Source organism: Mobula hypostoma, chromosome 18, assembly GCF_963921235.1.
Source record: "Mobula hypostoma chromosome 18, sMobHyp1.1, whole genome shotgun sequence".
Lineage (NCBI taxonomy): Eukaryota > Metazoa > Chordata > Chondrichthyes > Myliobatiformes > Myliobatidae > Mobula > Mobula hypostoma.
The window spans coordinates 34102804-34121733 of NC_086114.1; the positions used below are offsets into that span (position 1 = coordinate 34102804).

At 40.3% G+C, this 18930-nt stretch overlaps 1 protein-coding gene across 1 annotated transcript in view; it reads left to right on the forward strand.

The window, feature by feature from the left end:
• Window positions 1–6600: 6600 nt before the first annotated feature.
• Window positions 6601–18930, forward strand: part of LOC134358450 (annexin A5-like) — a 29802-nt gene continuing 17472 nt past the window's right edge. Inside the window, exons 1-4 of the mRNA XM_063070688.1 lie at window positions 6601–6707; window positions 6819–6852; window positions 14452–14539; window positions 15460–15554. Coding sequence (XP_062926758.1) covers window positions 6835–6852; window positions 14452–14539; window positions 15460–15554 — 201 coding nt within the window. The 5' untranslated portion in view covers window positions 6601–6707; window positions 6819–6834. The remainder of the gene's footprint in view (window positions 6708–6818; window positions 6853–14451; window positions 14540–15459; window positions 15555–18930) is intronic.

Here is an 18930-nt window from a genome sequence, read left to right on the forward strand (position 1 = left end):
AGTCAGACGCCTTTTCCCAGGGCTGAAGTGGTTGCCACAAGAGGACACAGGTTTAAGGTGCTTGGGTGTAGGTACAGAGGAGATGTCAGGGGTAAGTTTTTTACGCAGAGAGTGGTGAGTGCGTGGATGGGATGCCGGCAACGGTGGTGGAGGCGGATATGATAGGGTCTTTTAAGAGACTTTTGGATAGGTACATGGAGCTTAGAAAATACAGGGCTATGGGTAAGCCTAGTAATTTCTAAGATAGCAACATGTTTGGCACAACTTTGTGGGCCAAAGGGCCTGTATTGTGCTGTAGGTTTTCTATGTTTTTAGTACCTACCTGCTCTCTCTCTTTCTGCTTCCCCAAATCTCTTGCATTTTGGAAATTGATGAACAAAGCAACCACTGCCCCCACCACCTCCTTCAAATTTCTGGGATGTTGGTCCTTGGAATTTAACTGTGCATTAACTTCTCTTTTGATAATTCTTTAAGTTCAAGTTCAAGTTTAATTGTCATTCAGCCATACACATTAATACAGCTAAACAAAACAACATTCCTCTGTGCCAAGGTGTAAAATATAGTATATAGTATCATACACAGCACATGTAGTTACAATAGTGCGCACAGTCACAAACAATAATCTTAGTACAAGTCCCTGAGTGGATTGGCCTGAGGATTGGTAATGCATGCAGTGTTGTCTTCGAGCCACTTTTCTGTAAGAACAAGTATGCATCAGTTCCTTATTTTGCGCTGCTTCAGTTGACAAAGGCAACCCAGCTTGTCTTCCAGGGAGTGAACACTGGAGGGCAGCACTGATGGGAGGTGCCAGCCCCAACCCGGCATGGATTCCAGCGTACCGTCCACGCCTCTGTTCTCTCTCACACCACGTCCAGCGTCTCTTTTCCTGGGTGACTGTAACAGGCAACACTGCAGCAAGAGGGCCTGGCCCATGCAACAACTGAGGCCACGCAGCTCCCCTGCCACCGGTAGCACCAACAAACTGATGAACTAGACTTGGAGAATTTTATATTACCAATGTCCAGCAGGGTCTTGTGATCACAAAAAAAAATGGTACCATTTGTTGGGTTCAGAGAGGCTACTGCGATCACACATCTTACCGAAAGATACCAATGGTATTCTTGCACCGAATGGCAGAACCCTAATCACCACTACAACTTAGCAACGCCATGAGCATTCTAATCACTTTGCACTTAAGTGGACTTTTTTTTGTTTCTTTCTTGTAAAATTTGAAAATAATTTATGTTTATGTTTTTTTTCTTGTGAAAGCTGCATGTGCCTTTGATGCGGCTTTCCAATGCTTACATGTTTGTGCATATGACCATAAACTCTACTTTAACTTTGATTTTAACACACTGTAACATCTGAGAGTTCATCTTCAACAGGATTAGATTTTGGTCCTAAATACCATCAACCAGTCAGACTTGGCTGACTGTATTTCGATCTTAATCTTACTCAATATTTCTTTACAAGGAATGGCGTACAGTATTTCTTAATACACAGTGGCAATTTTTTAAGAACAAATAGGAAGTTGATTTTTCCAGCTGCACATTTTTGAAAGAGCTTTCTGCTAATTCTGGTGTAAAGCCAGCTGGTGGTGTAGTGGCACCTGCACTGGATTTTGAGGTGAGTGGGCCCAGGTTCAAATCCAGCCAGCTCCTCATGTGCTTTGTATCCACGTTAGGTTGAGCATTGAGCTTGCTGCCTGATGCACCACAAGGCACAGAAAGGAACATCTAACTTTGCTCTGCTTTGAAGAGTCATGCTACAAAACCCAAAACTTGGTTTATTGAATAACGCTCTCTGTAATTGCCCATACTGATTGACTTAAATATAAAGGGGCTGTTCTTTAAAAACAAACTGACACCCTGGAAAATATTTTTGAAGTATTTATTATTCTGGAAGAGTCAAAACAATGCTGCTTTCATGTCCATATGAAGCATCCAAGAAGTATTGGATAGATGTGGAAAATATACGGTAAACTGTTCATGAGAAACAAAATGGATTATAAAGTTGGAGAAAGCTTAAATATGGAGAAGGTTTTGAAAGAATTGGGGACCTTTCAAATAAAGATGAGATTTTAAACATTTAAAATGCAGGGAAGTAATCGTCATTTGTTAAAATTTTCACTGTCTTCACATCTTTTGAGGCCTTGAGAAGGTTATACTGTTATGTTTATGGTCTCCTGATTTTCACGACATCAACAGCTACAATATACAGACCTGTCACCCAGTAAGGTGTTGATTATCCTCCCCTGTGTTTTCCTGTGTGACCTGGTATTACTATTTGTTTGATACTGCATTTGTGAAGTGTCTTTGGAAAAACTACTACATTCAAAAGAAAACGTAAGTTCAGATTGTTTTTATTGCCGTTAAGTGCCATACTTACACAGAAAACACATGCCACAGAAAACACTAAAACTAAATTAAGACCACAAATCATTCTTCCATTGTTTATACTTGGCTAAAGATTATGAATTACCTGAGGAATTTCCTGCTTTGGCACTCCGACAAGAAGTGTGTGTATTCATGAAGAAACAGTTTCTTCCGACCTTTTGCTGAAGTAAGTGAAGTGGAATGGGAGAAGCCCTGCTAGATTCTGGAATGAAGAGGCAGATACTTGCTGCAGTTTGGCAGAAAATCAAACATTATATCAGTCTTCTGTGAAAAGTAAAACCTGGACTGTATTTTATCTTCAGTACACTGGACTTCTTGATCTATCATTGGATCTTCTGAATTACATTACAAGTCATTTTACAAGAATATTAGCTTGTCATTCCATAACATTCTAAATGCACTATAGTCAGTTTGTAAGCTTTACTCCGCCTCTCCTCATCTTGCAAATACAAAGTGCATTTAATTAATGCATCATTGCTCCATTTGAACAATCACTGGGGGGTAAATAAAAACGAGTTTGTAGTGAAGCATATAGTTTTGCAGTTACTGAGATTCTGGATTGTGTTGGTATAATCAAAGACGTCATGCAAAATTAGGCAGCAAGGTAACTTGCTGTTGTATTAATTTATAAATTTGTCTGGCAAACTACTGTTACTGAAGGAGATCTCATGCTGAAATGTAAGCAAACCACACTGGAGTGGAGCCTCAGGACATTTAACATGTGTGCGTTGACACTGTAATTATGTTTTTTTATGAACTATTTAGTTGGCAGTATTTTGTTGCCTACCTGGTTCACTGCTCCAGGGATATTTTGTCATCAAACTGGGGTACACCTGTTTAAAAAGGTCCTTGGTGCTACTGATTTACATAACTTGAAGAACTAGCTTTGAACAAGATATCACATTATTTATTTACAGTTCTCACACTTTTATTAGATCTAAATGTAGGAAAACACAAACACTGTACATTGTTCAGCCACTTTCGAGGGTTTATCCCGGAATCAGGATCTTCTCCAATAATTCAAACAAACATGATGCTGGATCATGATCTCTTTGATGTCAGATATTTTCTGCACATGCACTTTCCATGGGGTCACTAGGTTCAGAAGATTATGGATGACAAAGTGATGATTTCTCCTCCATCCCTAGAAAAGCACTCCATTTTTCCGTAGCTCGGCTGACTGAGCGTTAGTTAGCATAAATCAGGGGATGTATTCATCTCGCAGTGTGTAATTCACTTACATTTTACAGAAGACTACTGAGGCTTCTGTAAAAGCATTTAGCAGTTTCATTCAGAGATTTATCCAACTCCTTTTTTTTAAACTGGAAGGAAAAAGCTGCCCAGCCATTGTTTCTGATTTGATATCCTCACATCTGCTGGTAGAGTATTGACCTGAGCAATAGTCTTTTGGGGCTTTGCTATGCTGAGGAATCCATGTGGGAGCTCTGCATTCCTATGTATCAAATAGAAATCCAGTTTGCTTGAGCAGTACTCTTCTGCTTTCCATCTAGTTATTTAATTATTTGTTGAGATATAGCGCGGAATAGGCCCTTTCAGCTATGCTGCCCGGCAACCCACTAGTTTAATCCTAGCCTAATCATTGGACAATTTACAGTGACCAATTAACCTACCAACCAGTACGTCTTTGGACTGTGGGAGGAAACCAGAGCACCTGGAGGAAACCCACATGGTCACAGGGAGAACGTAAAAACTTCTTACAGGCAGTGGTCTGTAAGGACTGTAAAGCTGACCACTGTGTTACCGTGCCTTCACCATCTTGCTAATGGAATGACACACATATAGTGTAGCCCCATTCAAACTATTCCACTTGTGGTGCTGTTCATACTTGGTCTGTCCCTTCCTGTTTAGACCCCTTCTCTTCCTTTGAGCATTTCAGCTTGTTCCACCCACCCTCCCCCCAGTTTATCATCTACCAAAGTACAGTAAACATTTTCTGAACAAGATACTGTCATTTCCTCAGTTTCTACTGCAAGTAGCTTCTCAGCTTCAATTTCAATATCCGTGACTCAATGCACCATCTCCTCATACTTCAATATTCTTCTACCCTCTGATAATTTCTCCATTGGTTTCAGTTCAACAATCTATATTCACCACCTCATCAACACTGGACCAGCTTCTTTTCCCTCCTAGCAACATATATCAAAGTTGCTGGTGAACGCAGCAGGCCAGGCAGCATCTATAGGAAGAGGCGCAGTCGACGTTTCAGGCCGAGACCCTTCGTCAGGCCTGCTGCGTTCACCAGCAACTTTGATGTATGTTGCTTGAATTTCCAGCATCTGCAGAATTCCTGTTGTTTTTGTTCTTTTCCCTCCTTCCTGTTTTTGATGACAGATTTTTGACTGGAAACATTAACTCTATTTCTCTTCCCATAGGTCTGGCCTAACCTATGAAGTATTACCAGGATTTTCAGTTTTTTATTTTAGATTCCCAGCATCTGCATTTTTAAAAACATTTCGATGCCGCGAGTGGTCAAGGATTAAGTAGGTCAGGCAGCAGGGTGGAATTGATGCCAATGACGATTGAAGCTATAATCTTATTGAAATGCAGAGCAGACTTGAGGGGCTGGGTGACCTACTTATGCTCTTATTCATTGTGCTTTTATCTCATATGATCTCATTATGTCCATGGTCTCCATCACAGATAAGGCTATTTCTGTATCTTCCTTGGAGGTGCATTCTTAGAAAATGACTTCTTCAATGAACTTCACCAACCAAACTACATTGTCTTTAGCTTTCCTTTCATTCTGACACATTGCAGCTGCCAATCTACACAGCCACATCCATGTCTCCAGTTAGGATCCTCCAAAGTTCAAAGTAAATTTTAGTACCAAAGTACTTATATGTCACCATATACAACCCCAACATTCATTTTCTTGTGAGCATAGTCAGCAAGTCTACAGAATAGTAACTATAACAGGATCAATGAAGACAACAAACTGTGCAAATGCAAATAAAAATAAATAGCAATAAATAATGAGAACCTGAGATAATGAGATAAAGAGTCATTGGTTCTGGGAACATTTCAATGATGGGGCATGTGAAGTTGAATGTAGTATCCCCTTTTGTTAAAAGCCTGATGGCTGAGGGTAGTAACTGTTCTTGAACCTGCTTTTAGACCCCTCTGAAACCATTAGTCTCCCTCTGTATGGCTGTTACAACAAAGTTAACCTCAGCCCTCCTCTGAGTCTAGGAGATGGACATACAATAGAAATCTAGTTGTTATCTGACTAGTCTGTGAGTCCTCTTTCCCAGACCCAGAAAACCATCCTGGAAAACTGGGTAAGGTTTACCTTACCTTATCATTGCTTGAGTTGATGCTGGGTTTATTCCAACCAATTTTATTCTATATTGCATGGTAAGTAACTTAGTACAACTAATTGCTTGCTAGGCCATTTTAAAGGGTAGTTAAGAATTAACCACTCTGTTGTGGGTCTTATGCTCCATATAAACCAGTTTGGACACAATGATAGCATATTTCCTTCCTTTAAGACTTGAACAAGATGGGTTTTTCGTTACTCATCCCACTTTAATAGTGCAGACAGCTGACTAAAACTCCGTAGCTGCTTTCGTGATATTTGTACTCAGACAGTCAGTATAGAGAGTTTGGATGTCTAATCTTATAACATTGCTACTCTATTTTTGTTCCCAATCTGAGAAATGAGCAACAGTTAAGCAAGACAAAGATACATTACGAAGTGGAAAGTATAGGAAAATATGATGGATTTTGTGCATAATCTAAACACCGGTATGGATCCATTAGGGGGATTCATTTGATTCTGCGACGGCGTGACTGCTCTCTTTTTTTTCTCTCTCTATAAAATAGCATTCAAAGACAAATGTTCCATTGTTAAATGAAGAATATTAAATAAAAAGTCATATGATGATTTGAGCCATTGACTTATTTCAGAGGGTGATAACATTTTGTGGGATTTGTGAGATCAATCAAAATAAGGATCTTATTTCCATTTTCTTCTCCCTTTTGTAAAGGTGCAAACGTTTCAACTATAGCATACTATCATTTAGTCTTTATCAGAAATGTGTTGCACCTTTTAGCACCCTGAATCATTTTACAATAATAGTGTGATTCGGTGCTGGTTTTATCTGCAACCACTGGGCTTTTGCATTGGTAGCTTCTCATAGGCTAACTCGTTTCTATGACTAAATTATTCAAATATGTTTCCAGTTTCTCCTCCAATCCATACGCAGAGTCCGGAGTCTTTCCTTGGAGAAAAGGCAGAGGTTCTTTCCCGAGTTTCTCAGAGCTGTATACCGCACAGGAAATATTTTTATAGTAGGTTTAAATTTAATATCTATTTTGTTTTGTCATGTTAATGTGTTATTGAAGTATTTTAAGAAATGTGGAGACGCTACAGTAAATTATCTTTTTTTTGTTTTAAAACAGAATATTTTACTGAGCTATGGCAGCCAAAGGCGTGGTAAGTGGTACCAGAATTCAGTTGTCAGAAATAGCAGTTTGTACACTGCTACTCTGCAGTGATTCATCAGATATTGGTAGGCGTAGTATTTCTACACCTCGCTCTTTTACAATCTTTACTTCACCTCATTTTCAGTAAAAAAAAAGCTGCAATTATTACAGGCAAAGTAGCCACTATTAACACTCCTTAATTGGAAACTTTTTTTTTGCAACACATTCAAAATGCTGGAGAACTTTAATTTGAATGGATAGTGATAATGGAGGTGACACTCAACATTAATACTAATAAATTAACTTAAAAGCAGGGTTCTCTTGAAACTGTTACAGAAAAGTACTTGTGTGATGCTAAGCTGCAGTGTTAACAATTATCTGTTTATTTTCCTTTCAATGGTAATAATTATGCTAGCACTATTAAATCATAGTGAGTATACCCTTGATCGGCTGCTTGCGTATAGTTAGGCTGTCTGTTTCTGATTTTGTTCTTACTAAATCTCATAGAAACTAGATGACGCACACTCAGTAGCAAATCTCTCACTCCAGCCGCACTGTTGCTACTAAACCTGTTCTGTCTCCCTACACTCTGCCCTAGCAGTGAACCACTGAGTTGTATGTTTGCTGATGAAGCGGGCGGTAAATATTAACAGGGCTATGTATAGAGACTTTAACAATTGGAACGCTTGGAAAACGTGGTGGGAAACCGGTGGTTGGGCCACACCCTAAATACTCCACAATCAAATACCTAAAGACAATTTCCGGATTGCCAATTCCCAACATTGGAGAGAAACAGCTCATGACTTTGAAAATAACTCAGTCTGGGTATCTTTTTTTTAGGGGGGAGGTTAATAACCTATTCTTTAAGTTTTTAACAGTACTGTCATTAATAAGATATAACTGTTTTTGCTTTTGCCTTTCAGTATGAGGGCAGTACACAATGCAGTCAGATGAATTGTGAGCAGAATTAGGATAAGAATCAAGAATGAATTCCTGCCTCTTATCATTACCCACATCATGGATTTTCTTCGCTTCAGATGTTTATGTAGCAACTAAATCTAGTTTAATCAAAACTTTAAAGGTCTGAAGTATGAAATGCTCAATGTGTCATGAAACATAGAATTACTCATTCAGCAAATGACTGAAGTCACAGTTACTGTTTCCTCAAATACTACTTGCTTAATAGCTCTTGCACTCTTTCTAGGCAGTTTGCAGATAGTTGTGGATGTTTTTCCACTTAAAAAAACAAAACTGCCTGATTTCTTTAAACCTAAATGTGGATTGAATCTTTTGATTACAAGCTGGTAAAAATCTTCAGTTTTGTTCTATAAAGTGTGGATAAAGCCTGATCATAGAGCTGTTTTTTTTTTTGAAACTTTGGACAAATGTTTATGGAGAACCAACTATACTTCCAGTTAGGGGAATTGGAATTAATAGATTTAACCAACAAATATAAAAAGAATATAAAGGGCAAATCTGAACTTGTGTGACTTTTCGGGAGTCTGCCATTTAACGAAATATCTTGGATCAGGAATTGTGCTTGGGAAGAAAGACTAGATTGAGTAAACATCAAGATTATAATGTCTGCTGCTGAAAGATAGTAATCAACTTTGTTTTGTTCTATGAATGTAATGGTAACTGGGAGTGATGTAGACACTTTAAAAAAAAATCAAGTAGTTGTGATCTAGATTGTTAACATTAGGCAGATTCAGTAAAACTTTGAAAAAGAAGTTGAATGCATACAAGTAAATTTCTCAAGCTACAAGAAAGACCAAGGGAACAGGAATAGGATAACTCTGTCATAAGGTAAACCTAGGAATGATATACTGATATTGCAACATCTGTCAAACTGGAAATATGACACAATTGTATTGTGTAAAGGCTGATTGCCTAAATATTTTTATCTTTGAGGGGTAGTGACTTCTGGTGAAGTTCCAGTCATATTTAAATTGTTGAGTTATAGTCCATCAGCACTACTTGTCCCATGGGACTTTGTAGCTGAGAATAACAAGAGAAGGCAAGCTGGTGATTTTGATTTGTCCCTAGACTGTGGGTGGCTCCAGGATGATTTGTTTACTGAGGAGAGAGGTGCTCAGTCTTGTTCAGTGACCAAAAGTTCAACTTGAACTATGAGGGCTGCATGGCTGAGCAAGGATTTGGTCACCTTAGCTCAGATGTGACCACTTGATTCTTCTAGAGTAAAGGGACAAGGTTGAATGAATGAGGTGGTATGAACTCTTGTAATGGGCAAGCATGAGATGACTATGTTTTGTTTTGAAGGCATGCTGTAATCTACAGTGGACCAAACTATGGGTGAGCCAACGTAGGAACAAAATATGGAAAACAAGTGGTTATAAATGCTGCAATCAGAAACAAAAGTAAACTGCTGCAAAAGCTGTCTCCATTCTACTCATCATTCTCAAACTCACCCACTGATTACCAACTAGCCTCACTCCTCCCTTTCACTTCTGTACTGATTATCTTCCCTCACATTGAACTGCTGCAGGATCTTGACCTGAAAGGTCAAACATTCCTTTGCCTCAGCAAATGCTGCTCAGCCCATTGAGTTCTTCCAACAGTTTGATTTGTTTTCACTCTAGGCGCATTGTATGTTTTTGTTCGTGTGCTACCCTGTTGAATAATCTTGTAGAATCTGAAACGAGAAAATCGCTCCTCCTGTCAGGTTTCACCTATCACCTTGTACTCCCCCCGCCCTTTAAATTTACTCAAGCTTTTTTTCTCCAGACCTGCTGAAGGGTTTTGGCACAAAGCCATCGACTGTACTCTTTTCCATGGATGCTGCCTGACTTGCTGTGTTCCTCTAGCATTTTATGTGTGTTTCATGGAATCTTGAGTTCATCTGGATTGAGAAGTTATCATGTTTGAACAGTTGATCTTATATGATCAGGGATGGAAGTGATGGCCAGAGAACAGTTTGTGGCCAGAGAACAGTTTGTAGCCAAAGTGATGTTTGTGGTCTTTACTGAAAATAGTTGTTTGCTTGTTGGAGCAGTAACTTTAAGGTATTATGAAAAGATGGCTTAATTTTTAAGTGCTGTTTGCTGTCTCAAATTGCTTTTTTTCACATCTAATGAATCAGATTATGACTATCATATGTAGTGAAATGTATCGCACTGTACTGCCACAAAACATTAAATAATTTACAATTAAAAAATGTATAAATTAAGTAGTGAAAGAAGAGAACAAAACTAATTGTGTTCCTAGTCTAAGAAGCTGTAGTTGAAACATTGAGTGCCTGTTTTCAGGCTCCTGTACCTCTCTGGTGGTAGTAATGAGAAGAGTGTCATTAAGTATAGATGCTTTTTTGAGACACAATTTGTTGAAAGATGTCTAGTGTCTCTGATTAAATTGACTGAGTCTACAACCCTCTGTTGCTTTTTTCCGAGCACTCGTGCTGGAACTTACCATAAATGACCAGAGGCCCGGTCTTCAGGGGCTCTGCACCGGGCAGCAGTGGCCCTGGCGTCCACATTTGAACCCGAACCTGCCCCTCGGTGTGCAACCTCCGATGGGCCTCACTTCAGAGCCCAAACGGATATGCGTGCAACATTTTTAAACTGATTTGTACGGTGCAGCAATTGGAGTAAAGTTTTAAAAGTACAATGTTTAACCGGGATAGTGTTCGACTATAGTAAATGGGTACGAAGCTTGACCTGCTGCTGATAAATGTTGGACTGAATCACATGCACACAAATAGTGCCCGCTCTCAGTCTCTGCATGGGTGTGGCGGAAGTGAATGGGCTGATCCCACTGCGACTCTCGCCGGTCCGTTGCGTAGAAGGGGTTGTTTGTTATCCCGGTTCCCTGCACCGTGTGCTTCAGTTCGGGGCATTATTGCCGGTTTCTGGGTGGCGTACCGTTCGCAGCCCGTTTCCCAGTGCAAGCCGCCTTGTCTGCAGTGGCCAGCCGTTGTCCCGTCGGCTGCGCCCTGACCATGCCCACCTCCCCTGCGACCCTGCACCGGGTTCTGCACTCCGTGCTAAAGCTCGTTAGAACAATTGGCGCGGCGCTCCTGATGTTGAGTCTGTACTCCGGCCGCTTGGGACGCGGTTCCCAGCTCCAGTACTGGATTTCGGAGTTAATGGGCCCTTCGACCCAATTCGTCCGTGCCGATTAAGGTGCCTACGTGACCGAGTCCTATATGTCTGCATTTGGTACATATCCCTCTCTAAACCGTCGTTAGTCATTGACCAGTTTAAATGCCGTCTTAACGTTGCGCAGAATTTATACCGACCACCTCATTCCATTAACCCACCACTCTTGCATTCACTTACTAGGTTTCAGCGTTTTCCCCCTGCAATCAGATTTTTGAACGTCAATGAATACAACCTCGCTATTCCTTTTTTTTACGATTTACTGTTTTCTTATCGAAAGTCATATTTTGTCTTGCACTGTACTGCTAATAAACAAATTTAATGACATATATCAGCGGCAATAACTCTTATTCTAGTCAACATACACACGTTTCAGCTCAATCGGCTTCCCAAACTGAATGGGACTTTTTGACAGTTTTTTAACTTAGTTGCCAGTTAACATTGTGACACCCAAAATGGAGAGAGGATGGAATGGTTTGTTAAACCTGCTGAGCACTTGTAGGTCTGCATGTTGCCAGATGTAGTGCTGTAGGAGTATTAGAAAACGTCACCCACTCATGAGAACAAGTTATTTCACAATTTCCACAATAGGCATTTGAATGACTTGACACAATTTTACCAACCAGCAAGTGTTTCATGCACTCCAAAATACAGAATTGGGGCTATTTGCTTATTAGAAATAAATGGGGCATTGGGTCAGTTGGAATTCTTGAAGGGTCATTGACCTGAAATGTTAGTTGGTTTCTCTTTCCACAGACGTTGCTTGATAACTGAATTCTTCCAGTAGTTTTGGTTGCTAAGTTTGATTCTTGCTTGGCCGAGCCAGTAGTCTGAAATAGGACTCGCTATTTTTTCCATAGACGCTGCCTGGCCTGCTGAGTTCCTCCAGCATTTTGAGTGTGTTGCTTGGATTTCCAGCATCTGCAGATTTTCTCTTGTTCATGATTTTTTTTTGGATGCCATTTTAAGGATGTCTCCCTTCCTAAGCAGCACAATAGTTCTTCCACACAGTGGTGGTATTTGAACGTGGGTTTTACACTACACTCCCCTTAAGGCTGGGAACCTTGATCGTCCAATTCTACAATGTGGTACAATCACTTCCCATTTGTGACATAATTTTCAATGTTACATTGAAATATTTTAAAGACCTGTTTGCTTTATTACCACTTTGAAATCTAACTCTAGGTGTGGAGTAGTTCAAGATAAATGATTGTTTGATGTTATTTCCAGTACGCAAGTGTAAAGGAAAATGAAATGATTGCTGCCCTGGATCTGATGGAGCACAGAAAAAAAACTTAAGATAAAGAACACAATAATAAAAAACCACAACAAATACAAATACATAAAGTACCATGCCTACATTAATTGTATGTACATAAGGTGATGCCAGGCACAGGAGTGTCTGTACATAAGGTGACTGGCAGGAAATGATAAAGTAGTGGTGGTTGGGGGTGTGGAGGGGTGGGTTAGTAGGTTAAGGTGTTGATTAGTCTTACTACTTGAACAAAGTAACTGTTTTCAAGTTTGGTGGTCCTGGTGTGGATGCCACGTAGCCCCCCCCCCCCCCCGATGGGAGTGGGATAAACAGTTTGTGAGCAGGGTGGGTGGGATCCTTCATAATGTTACTGGCCCCTTTCCGGCATCTTTCTGTGTATATGTCCTTGCAGGTGGGTAGGCTGGTGTTGGTAATACTTTGGGTAGTTTTCGCTACTCGTAGAGCCGCCTTGTCTGCTGTGGTGAAATTTCCATACCATGCAGTGATGCAGCTTGTTAGCTCTGTACTGCGCATCTGTAGAATGATGTGCGTGGTCCAGCTCTCTTCAGCTTCCTCAGAAAGTAGAGATGTTGGTGAGCTTTCCTGATTGTGTAGGATGTGTTTTAGGACCACGGGAGGTTATGCAAGATGTGCAGTCCAGGAGTTTGAAACAGTTTGCAGTTTCCACTCCTGTGCCCCCAATGTAGAGAGTGTTGTAAGTTCTTCTGAAGTCGATAACAATCTCCTTTATTTTGTTAACATTGGAGAAGAGGTTATTTGCCTGGCTCTTCCACCTCCTTTCTGTAGCCGTCTCATTATTATTGTTGGTGATGAATCCCACTACTGATGTGTCATCAGCGAACTTGACAATGTGATTAATCGAGTGTTTGGCTGTGCAGTCGTGTGAGCAGAACGTACAGCAGTGGGCTCAGCACACAGCCCTGGGGAACACCCATGTTGAGGATAATTGGGAACAAGAAGTAGTTGTGCATCCTGACTATCTGAGGTCTGTTAGTTAGGAAGTTCTGAACACGTATTGTCTACATGAATCCCAGAATTGTCTATCTGCCTCCCTCTGCAGCTTTTGCCATGTATGTTCTTGACATAAAAAATAAAATGAGTTCTAACAAATGTTCTTGACCTGAGATATTGATTCCGTTTCTCTTCCCGCACATGCAGATTAACATGACTAGTTCCAGGTTTTGTATTTTTGTAATGTCCTTGAACTTACAAATGTTAGGACTGTAGTTTATAGCTGGAGTAAGATTTAAAACAAAAAAACTTTTGTAGTCTTGCACAGATGTCTATTATTTAGGTAAATTCACAACATATGAGACAGGCTGTTTTGATACTGGTTCAAAGAAGTAGGACCAGCTCTTTCATTATCCAATATAGGGTAGTGGATCAAGAAGTTGTTTATTTTGTGACCATCAATGTAATACTTGCCCTGCATCACCTTTGGAGAGCAGAAAATGTCTTGTGTGTCATGAATTTAAATCTGGAAGCTTGCGCAGTAATTACGCTTTAGTTGCCCAATGAATAATATACTGTAATGGTGTGACGAAGGCCCGTCACTGACTATGGACGGCACATGGCGCACTCGGTAAAACACTCATCCCCAGCAGTAATAGTGACTGGGTCTGAAACAGAGCTGCTGCATGGAGCTGTCTCAGATAGAGGCAGCAGCTAATGCTGATGGTGGAGAATACCATCTTTGATTGGATAATTGAGTTAATTAGCTTTTGGTAAGACTAGGGGGAGGGGCTTAGCAGTTATAAGCCTCAGGTTACCAAGGCTTTGGGGTTAGTTTTCTTCATCTGAAGTTGCTAGTTTTGAGACTGTAGCCCAGTTTGTTTTTTAAAAGCATGCTTAGTTTTGCGACTGGCCATCTCACCGCTGCCACCATATATCACAAAAAAAACTGTGGGTCAATTGTTTAAGAAAAATAACAAGATGGCTTGAGTCGCAAAACTAGATTGAGGTGCTTTTATTTACTTCAAAACAAGACAAAAACTGGGGGGAAAAAATAGCCACCCTCAGGCTAAACACAAAAGAAAACTAACCCCAAAGCCTTGGTAACCTGAGGCTTATAACTGCTTGTTATTTTGCTTAAACAATTGACCCACAGTTTTTTGTGACAAATGGTTTTGGAAACGGCGTGCTTTAATCTGTGTACTGCAGTGTTCTTTTCACAATTGTACTTTGAGATGCAGCATTTTAATGGTTGGTCTGTTCTTAGGGTAAGACCAGAGGCACAATCTATGACTTTCCTGGTTTTGATGCCAAGCAAGATGCTGAGACGCTTCACAAGGCCATGAAGGGATTTGGTAAAGAGATTTTTTTCAATGTTTTATTTGTGCACAGTGAACTATGTCAGGAGTTGTTGTTTGACTCAGAGTTTATTTATGTTCCATGCTCTGCATCTTGCTCTGTTGATTAGAGTCTGTTTTCCCACGTGGATGATTTCCCATCAGTGCATCTTTTCTATTAATGGGAATATAATGAGATTTAAGGAACTTGTTGATCTCTAGGTAATAATTCCCCTCCTGAATTCCTTAATTTATGTTGTTCAAAACTATGGATCAAAATGTAGGAACTTGATCTGAAGTTTGTTGTTTTTTTTTTGAGGAAGTTCGACCAGTTAAAATTGTAGTATGTATTGAACCACTTGCTTTGTTAGAATGTTTAAAACCAATTAGACCCTCTGCTAATCTGTTCAGGATTAGAGATTAAACCTACATCCTTCTTGTTTGGTTTAATGTCCCATTAGACTGTCACTGGGTAGGCACTTCCAAAAATGGAGTCCAAGTGGAAATTACCCAATAAATATTATATCCAAGAATACAACATGGAAGTTAAATATTTTTAACAATTTCTGCAGGGAGAGACTTTTTTTATTCACCACATTAGAAGCAGGTGTTCAGATGCCTCAGAGGAAACTTGTTGACTTTAAGATAGTTTAAAGTATTTGCACTCTTTCAAGTGAGAGTAAATATTGGAATATGAAGCAAGCAGCCTCTGGCAAGTCAAGAATGGGCGTACTGTAACCAGGCCAGGTAGTAGTTAAAGCTCCTCTGCTCCTGTCTGAAAAACATCTCCATATTCTCTTTATAACAGTAATTCTTGAGTGGTTCAAAAGGTACTGATATGTAAATGCATATACATTTTTTGATAATCTTGACTTTTCAGTGATTATTTGGTATGAATTATTTGCAAATGTATTTTAAAATGTTATAATTGTTGGCAGGAACTGATGAAGATATCATATTGGACCTACTGACGCAGAGAAGTAATGCCCAGCGGCAGGAAATTATTTGTGGCTATAAAACTGTGATTGGAAAGGTAAAGTAAAACCAACTATGGATTCACAGCTATCTGTATACTCCGAATGACACACGTCAAAGTTGCTGGTGAACGCAGCAGGCCAGGCAGCATCTCTAGGAAGAGGTACAGTCCATGTTTCAGGCCGAGACCTTTCGTCAGGACTAACGAAGTCCTAGAGATGACTGGCAGGAGGCAAAAAGTCAGAATAAAGGTTCTATTCAGGTCGGACGCTGGTGACAAGTGGTGTTCTGGAGGGGTCGGTATTGGAACGCATCTTTTTACATTATATGTCAATGATTTGAATGATGGAATTGGTGGCTTTGTGGCTAAGTTTACAGATCATATGAAGATGGGTGGAGGGGCAGGTAGTGCAGATGAAGGGTCTCGGCCTGAAACGTCGCCCGTACCTCTTCCTAGAGATGCTGCCTGGCCTGCTGCGTTCACCAGCAACTTTGATGTGTGTTGCTTGAATTTCCAGCATCTGCAGAATTCCTGTTTGTATACTCGGAAACTGACTTGTAATCCTTGGTGTAAAGCAAATTCCATGAAGGTGAAAGTTACAACAGATACAAATGCTTTGGTTATTTTGGATTTTCAGAAAGCCTTTGACAAGGTGCTGCACATGAGTCTGCTTAACCAGATAAGAGCCCGTGGTATTACAGGCAGGATATTAGCTTGGATAGAATTGGCTGACTGGCAGGAGGCAGAAAGTCAGAATAAAGGTTCTATTCAGGTTGGATGCTGGTGACAAGTGGTGTTCTGGAGGGGTCGGTATTGGGATGCATCTCTTTACGTTATATGTCAATGATTTGGATGATGGAACTGGTGGCTTTGTGGCTAAGTTTACAGATCATACGAAGATGGGTGGAGGGGCAGGTAGTGTTGAGGAAGCAGGGAATCTGCAGAAGGACTTGGATAGATTTGGGAAAAATAGGCAAAGAAGTGGCAGATGGAATATAATGTAGTGAAGCGTACAGTCATGTACTTTGGTAGAAGGAATAAATTCATAGACTATTTTCTAAATGGGGAGAAAATCAGGAAATCCTGCATAGCACCTCCTGAAGGGTTACTTGCAGGTTGAGTTTGTGGTAAGGAAGGCAAATGCAATGTTAGCATTCATTTCGCGAGGACTGGAATACAAGAACAAGGATGTGATGCTGAGTCTTTATTAGGCACTGGCAGACTAGACTCGGAGTATTGTGAGTAATTTTGGGCCCCTTATCTACGAAAAGGTATTCTGGCATTGAGCTGGTTCACGAAAATGGTTCCAGGAATGAAAGGGTTAACGTATGTAGAGTGTTTAGTTCTGAGCCTGTATTTGCTGGGTGGATCTCATTGAAACCTATCGAATATTGAAAGGCCTAGGTAGTGTGGATGCGAAGAGGATGTTTCCAACAGAGGTGAATTTAGGACCAGAAGGCACAGCCTCCGAATAGAGGGACGTTCACTTGTAATAGATGAGGAATTTCTTTAGCCAGAGGGTAGTGAACCTGTGGAATTCATTGCCACTGACTGTTGTGGAGGCAAAATCATTGGATATATTTGAAGCAGAGGTTGATTGGTTCTTGGTTAGTCAGGGTATCAAAAGTTACGGGAAGGAGGCAGGAGAATGGGGTTGCAAAGGATAATAAATCTATGATGGAATGGCAGAGCAGACTTGATGGGCCGAGTGGCCTAATTCTACTCCTATGTCTCATGGTTTAATGCAATGATTATATGTATACATTTACTATTTCGATGGCCTACGACAGACTTTTAGGTACTGTAGTTATTAAAGTCTAACTAGTAAACATGAAATGCATTGACCTTCTCAAATCCTAATTTAGCAAAATAATTTGCCTCTGGAATGTGATCTTAGAGATACAGAAGGAATGCAAATGGGCAAAAAAATCTAGTCAGAGCATATTGTATTCAAAAATGTGTATTTTTCAAAGAAATGAATTAAGCCCAAGATAACCATGATCAGAATGAAAATCAAACTGCAGATGCTGACTGGTCTTGAAGTACAAAGTTAGACATCCTCAGCTGCTCAGGCAGCACTTGTAGACAGAAACCATTTCTGGTTTGAGATGCCTTTTTAGAACTCGGAAAGAGTACAAACACTTCCAGTGGCAGAGCAAATGGGGAAGGATAGGTGGAACAGTGGCAGTGAGGTGACATATTGGGGCAACTGGCATAGTAGTTGTGCTGCTTCAGCTGTGATTTGTTAATGATAAAGCTCTGGAACATGAGCAGGTTGCTGTGCTGAACCATTAGAAAAGCACACACAAAAGAGCTGGTTCTGATGCAGGGAGTTGCCTGCAGTTACAGAATCTTGTTGAATCCTGAATGGTGTAATGTGCCTTGATAGATGAGATCTTTGCATTGGGCTTTGTAAAGGTGCAAGAGGTCAGTGAGATGTGGAGTTGAAGGAGCAGGCAACTGGAAAGCTGTGTGCCTCTCCTACAATTCTAAACATGGGTGCTCAGCTAAACAATCACAGAATCTGCATTTGGTTTCTCCATTGTGAATAAACACATTGTCACCACCAAATTCAGTACATTAAATTTGGAGGAAAAGTGAATTACTCCTGTACCTGGTAGGTCTAATTTCATCCTGGATGGTGGAAAAGGAAGGGAAGTTGCATGGATGTTATATGAGGAAAGTGCTATAGGATGGTGTGATATGTGGGCCAGGAGAGTAGACCAGGGAGTTGTGATGAGAGCAATTCTCCAAGTACCGAAGGGGAATAAACATCCGCTGATGGAATCTTGTTGGAACCTGCAGACATTGTGAAAGGGTATTCATTTAAATGTTGGGGTGGAAGGTAAGGACTTGCAGAAGGACAATTAAACCACTGTGCTATCTGCACTTTGCCTTGTCATTTTATAAGGAGTTTGTGCATGTGTACAGTTGTTGGAACAGCTGAATAGACTGGGTCTAGGAACTAGAGGTGATTTTTTTAAAAAAAATTTGACACTTCAATTTCAAATGTCTGTGAATAGCAGAACCAGGCATTGTTAATCCAAAGAGAATTCTGAAGAAACTTATTTCAGTGGTGAGAATATGTGCCATCGCTAAATAGTTGAGGTAATGCACTATAGATGTTGTTTTGTGGACTTGATTAATACTTGTAGTTGGAGGCTTGTTGGTGAAGGACTGGCCTGTCTTTGTTTACGAGGCAATTGGGATTTCAATAAAGAACAGCTGCAGCCTAGCACTTCATCTGAAAGAACGAAACAAAAATTCCACATGAAGCTGGTCCTGAAATGAGCAAACATCTTGCTTTAAAGGATATTCTTTCCCACTACCCCCAATAGTTTTGTAATGAATTTAATTGCTCTCAAGTCTTTGCAGCTAGATACAGCCTAAGACACAATATTTGTAGGTTAAAGGTGGGGGGGTGGTGGAAGAC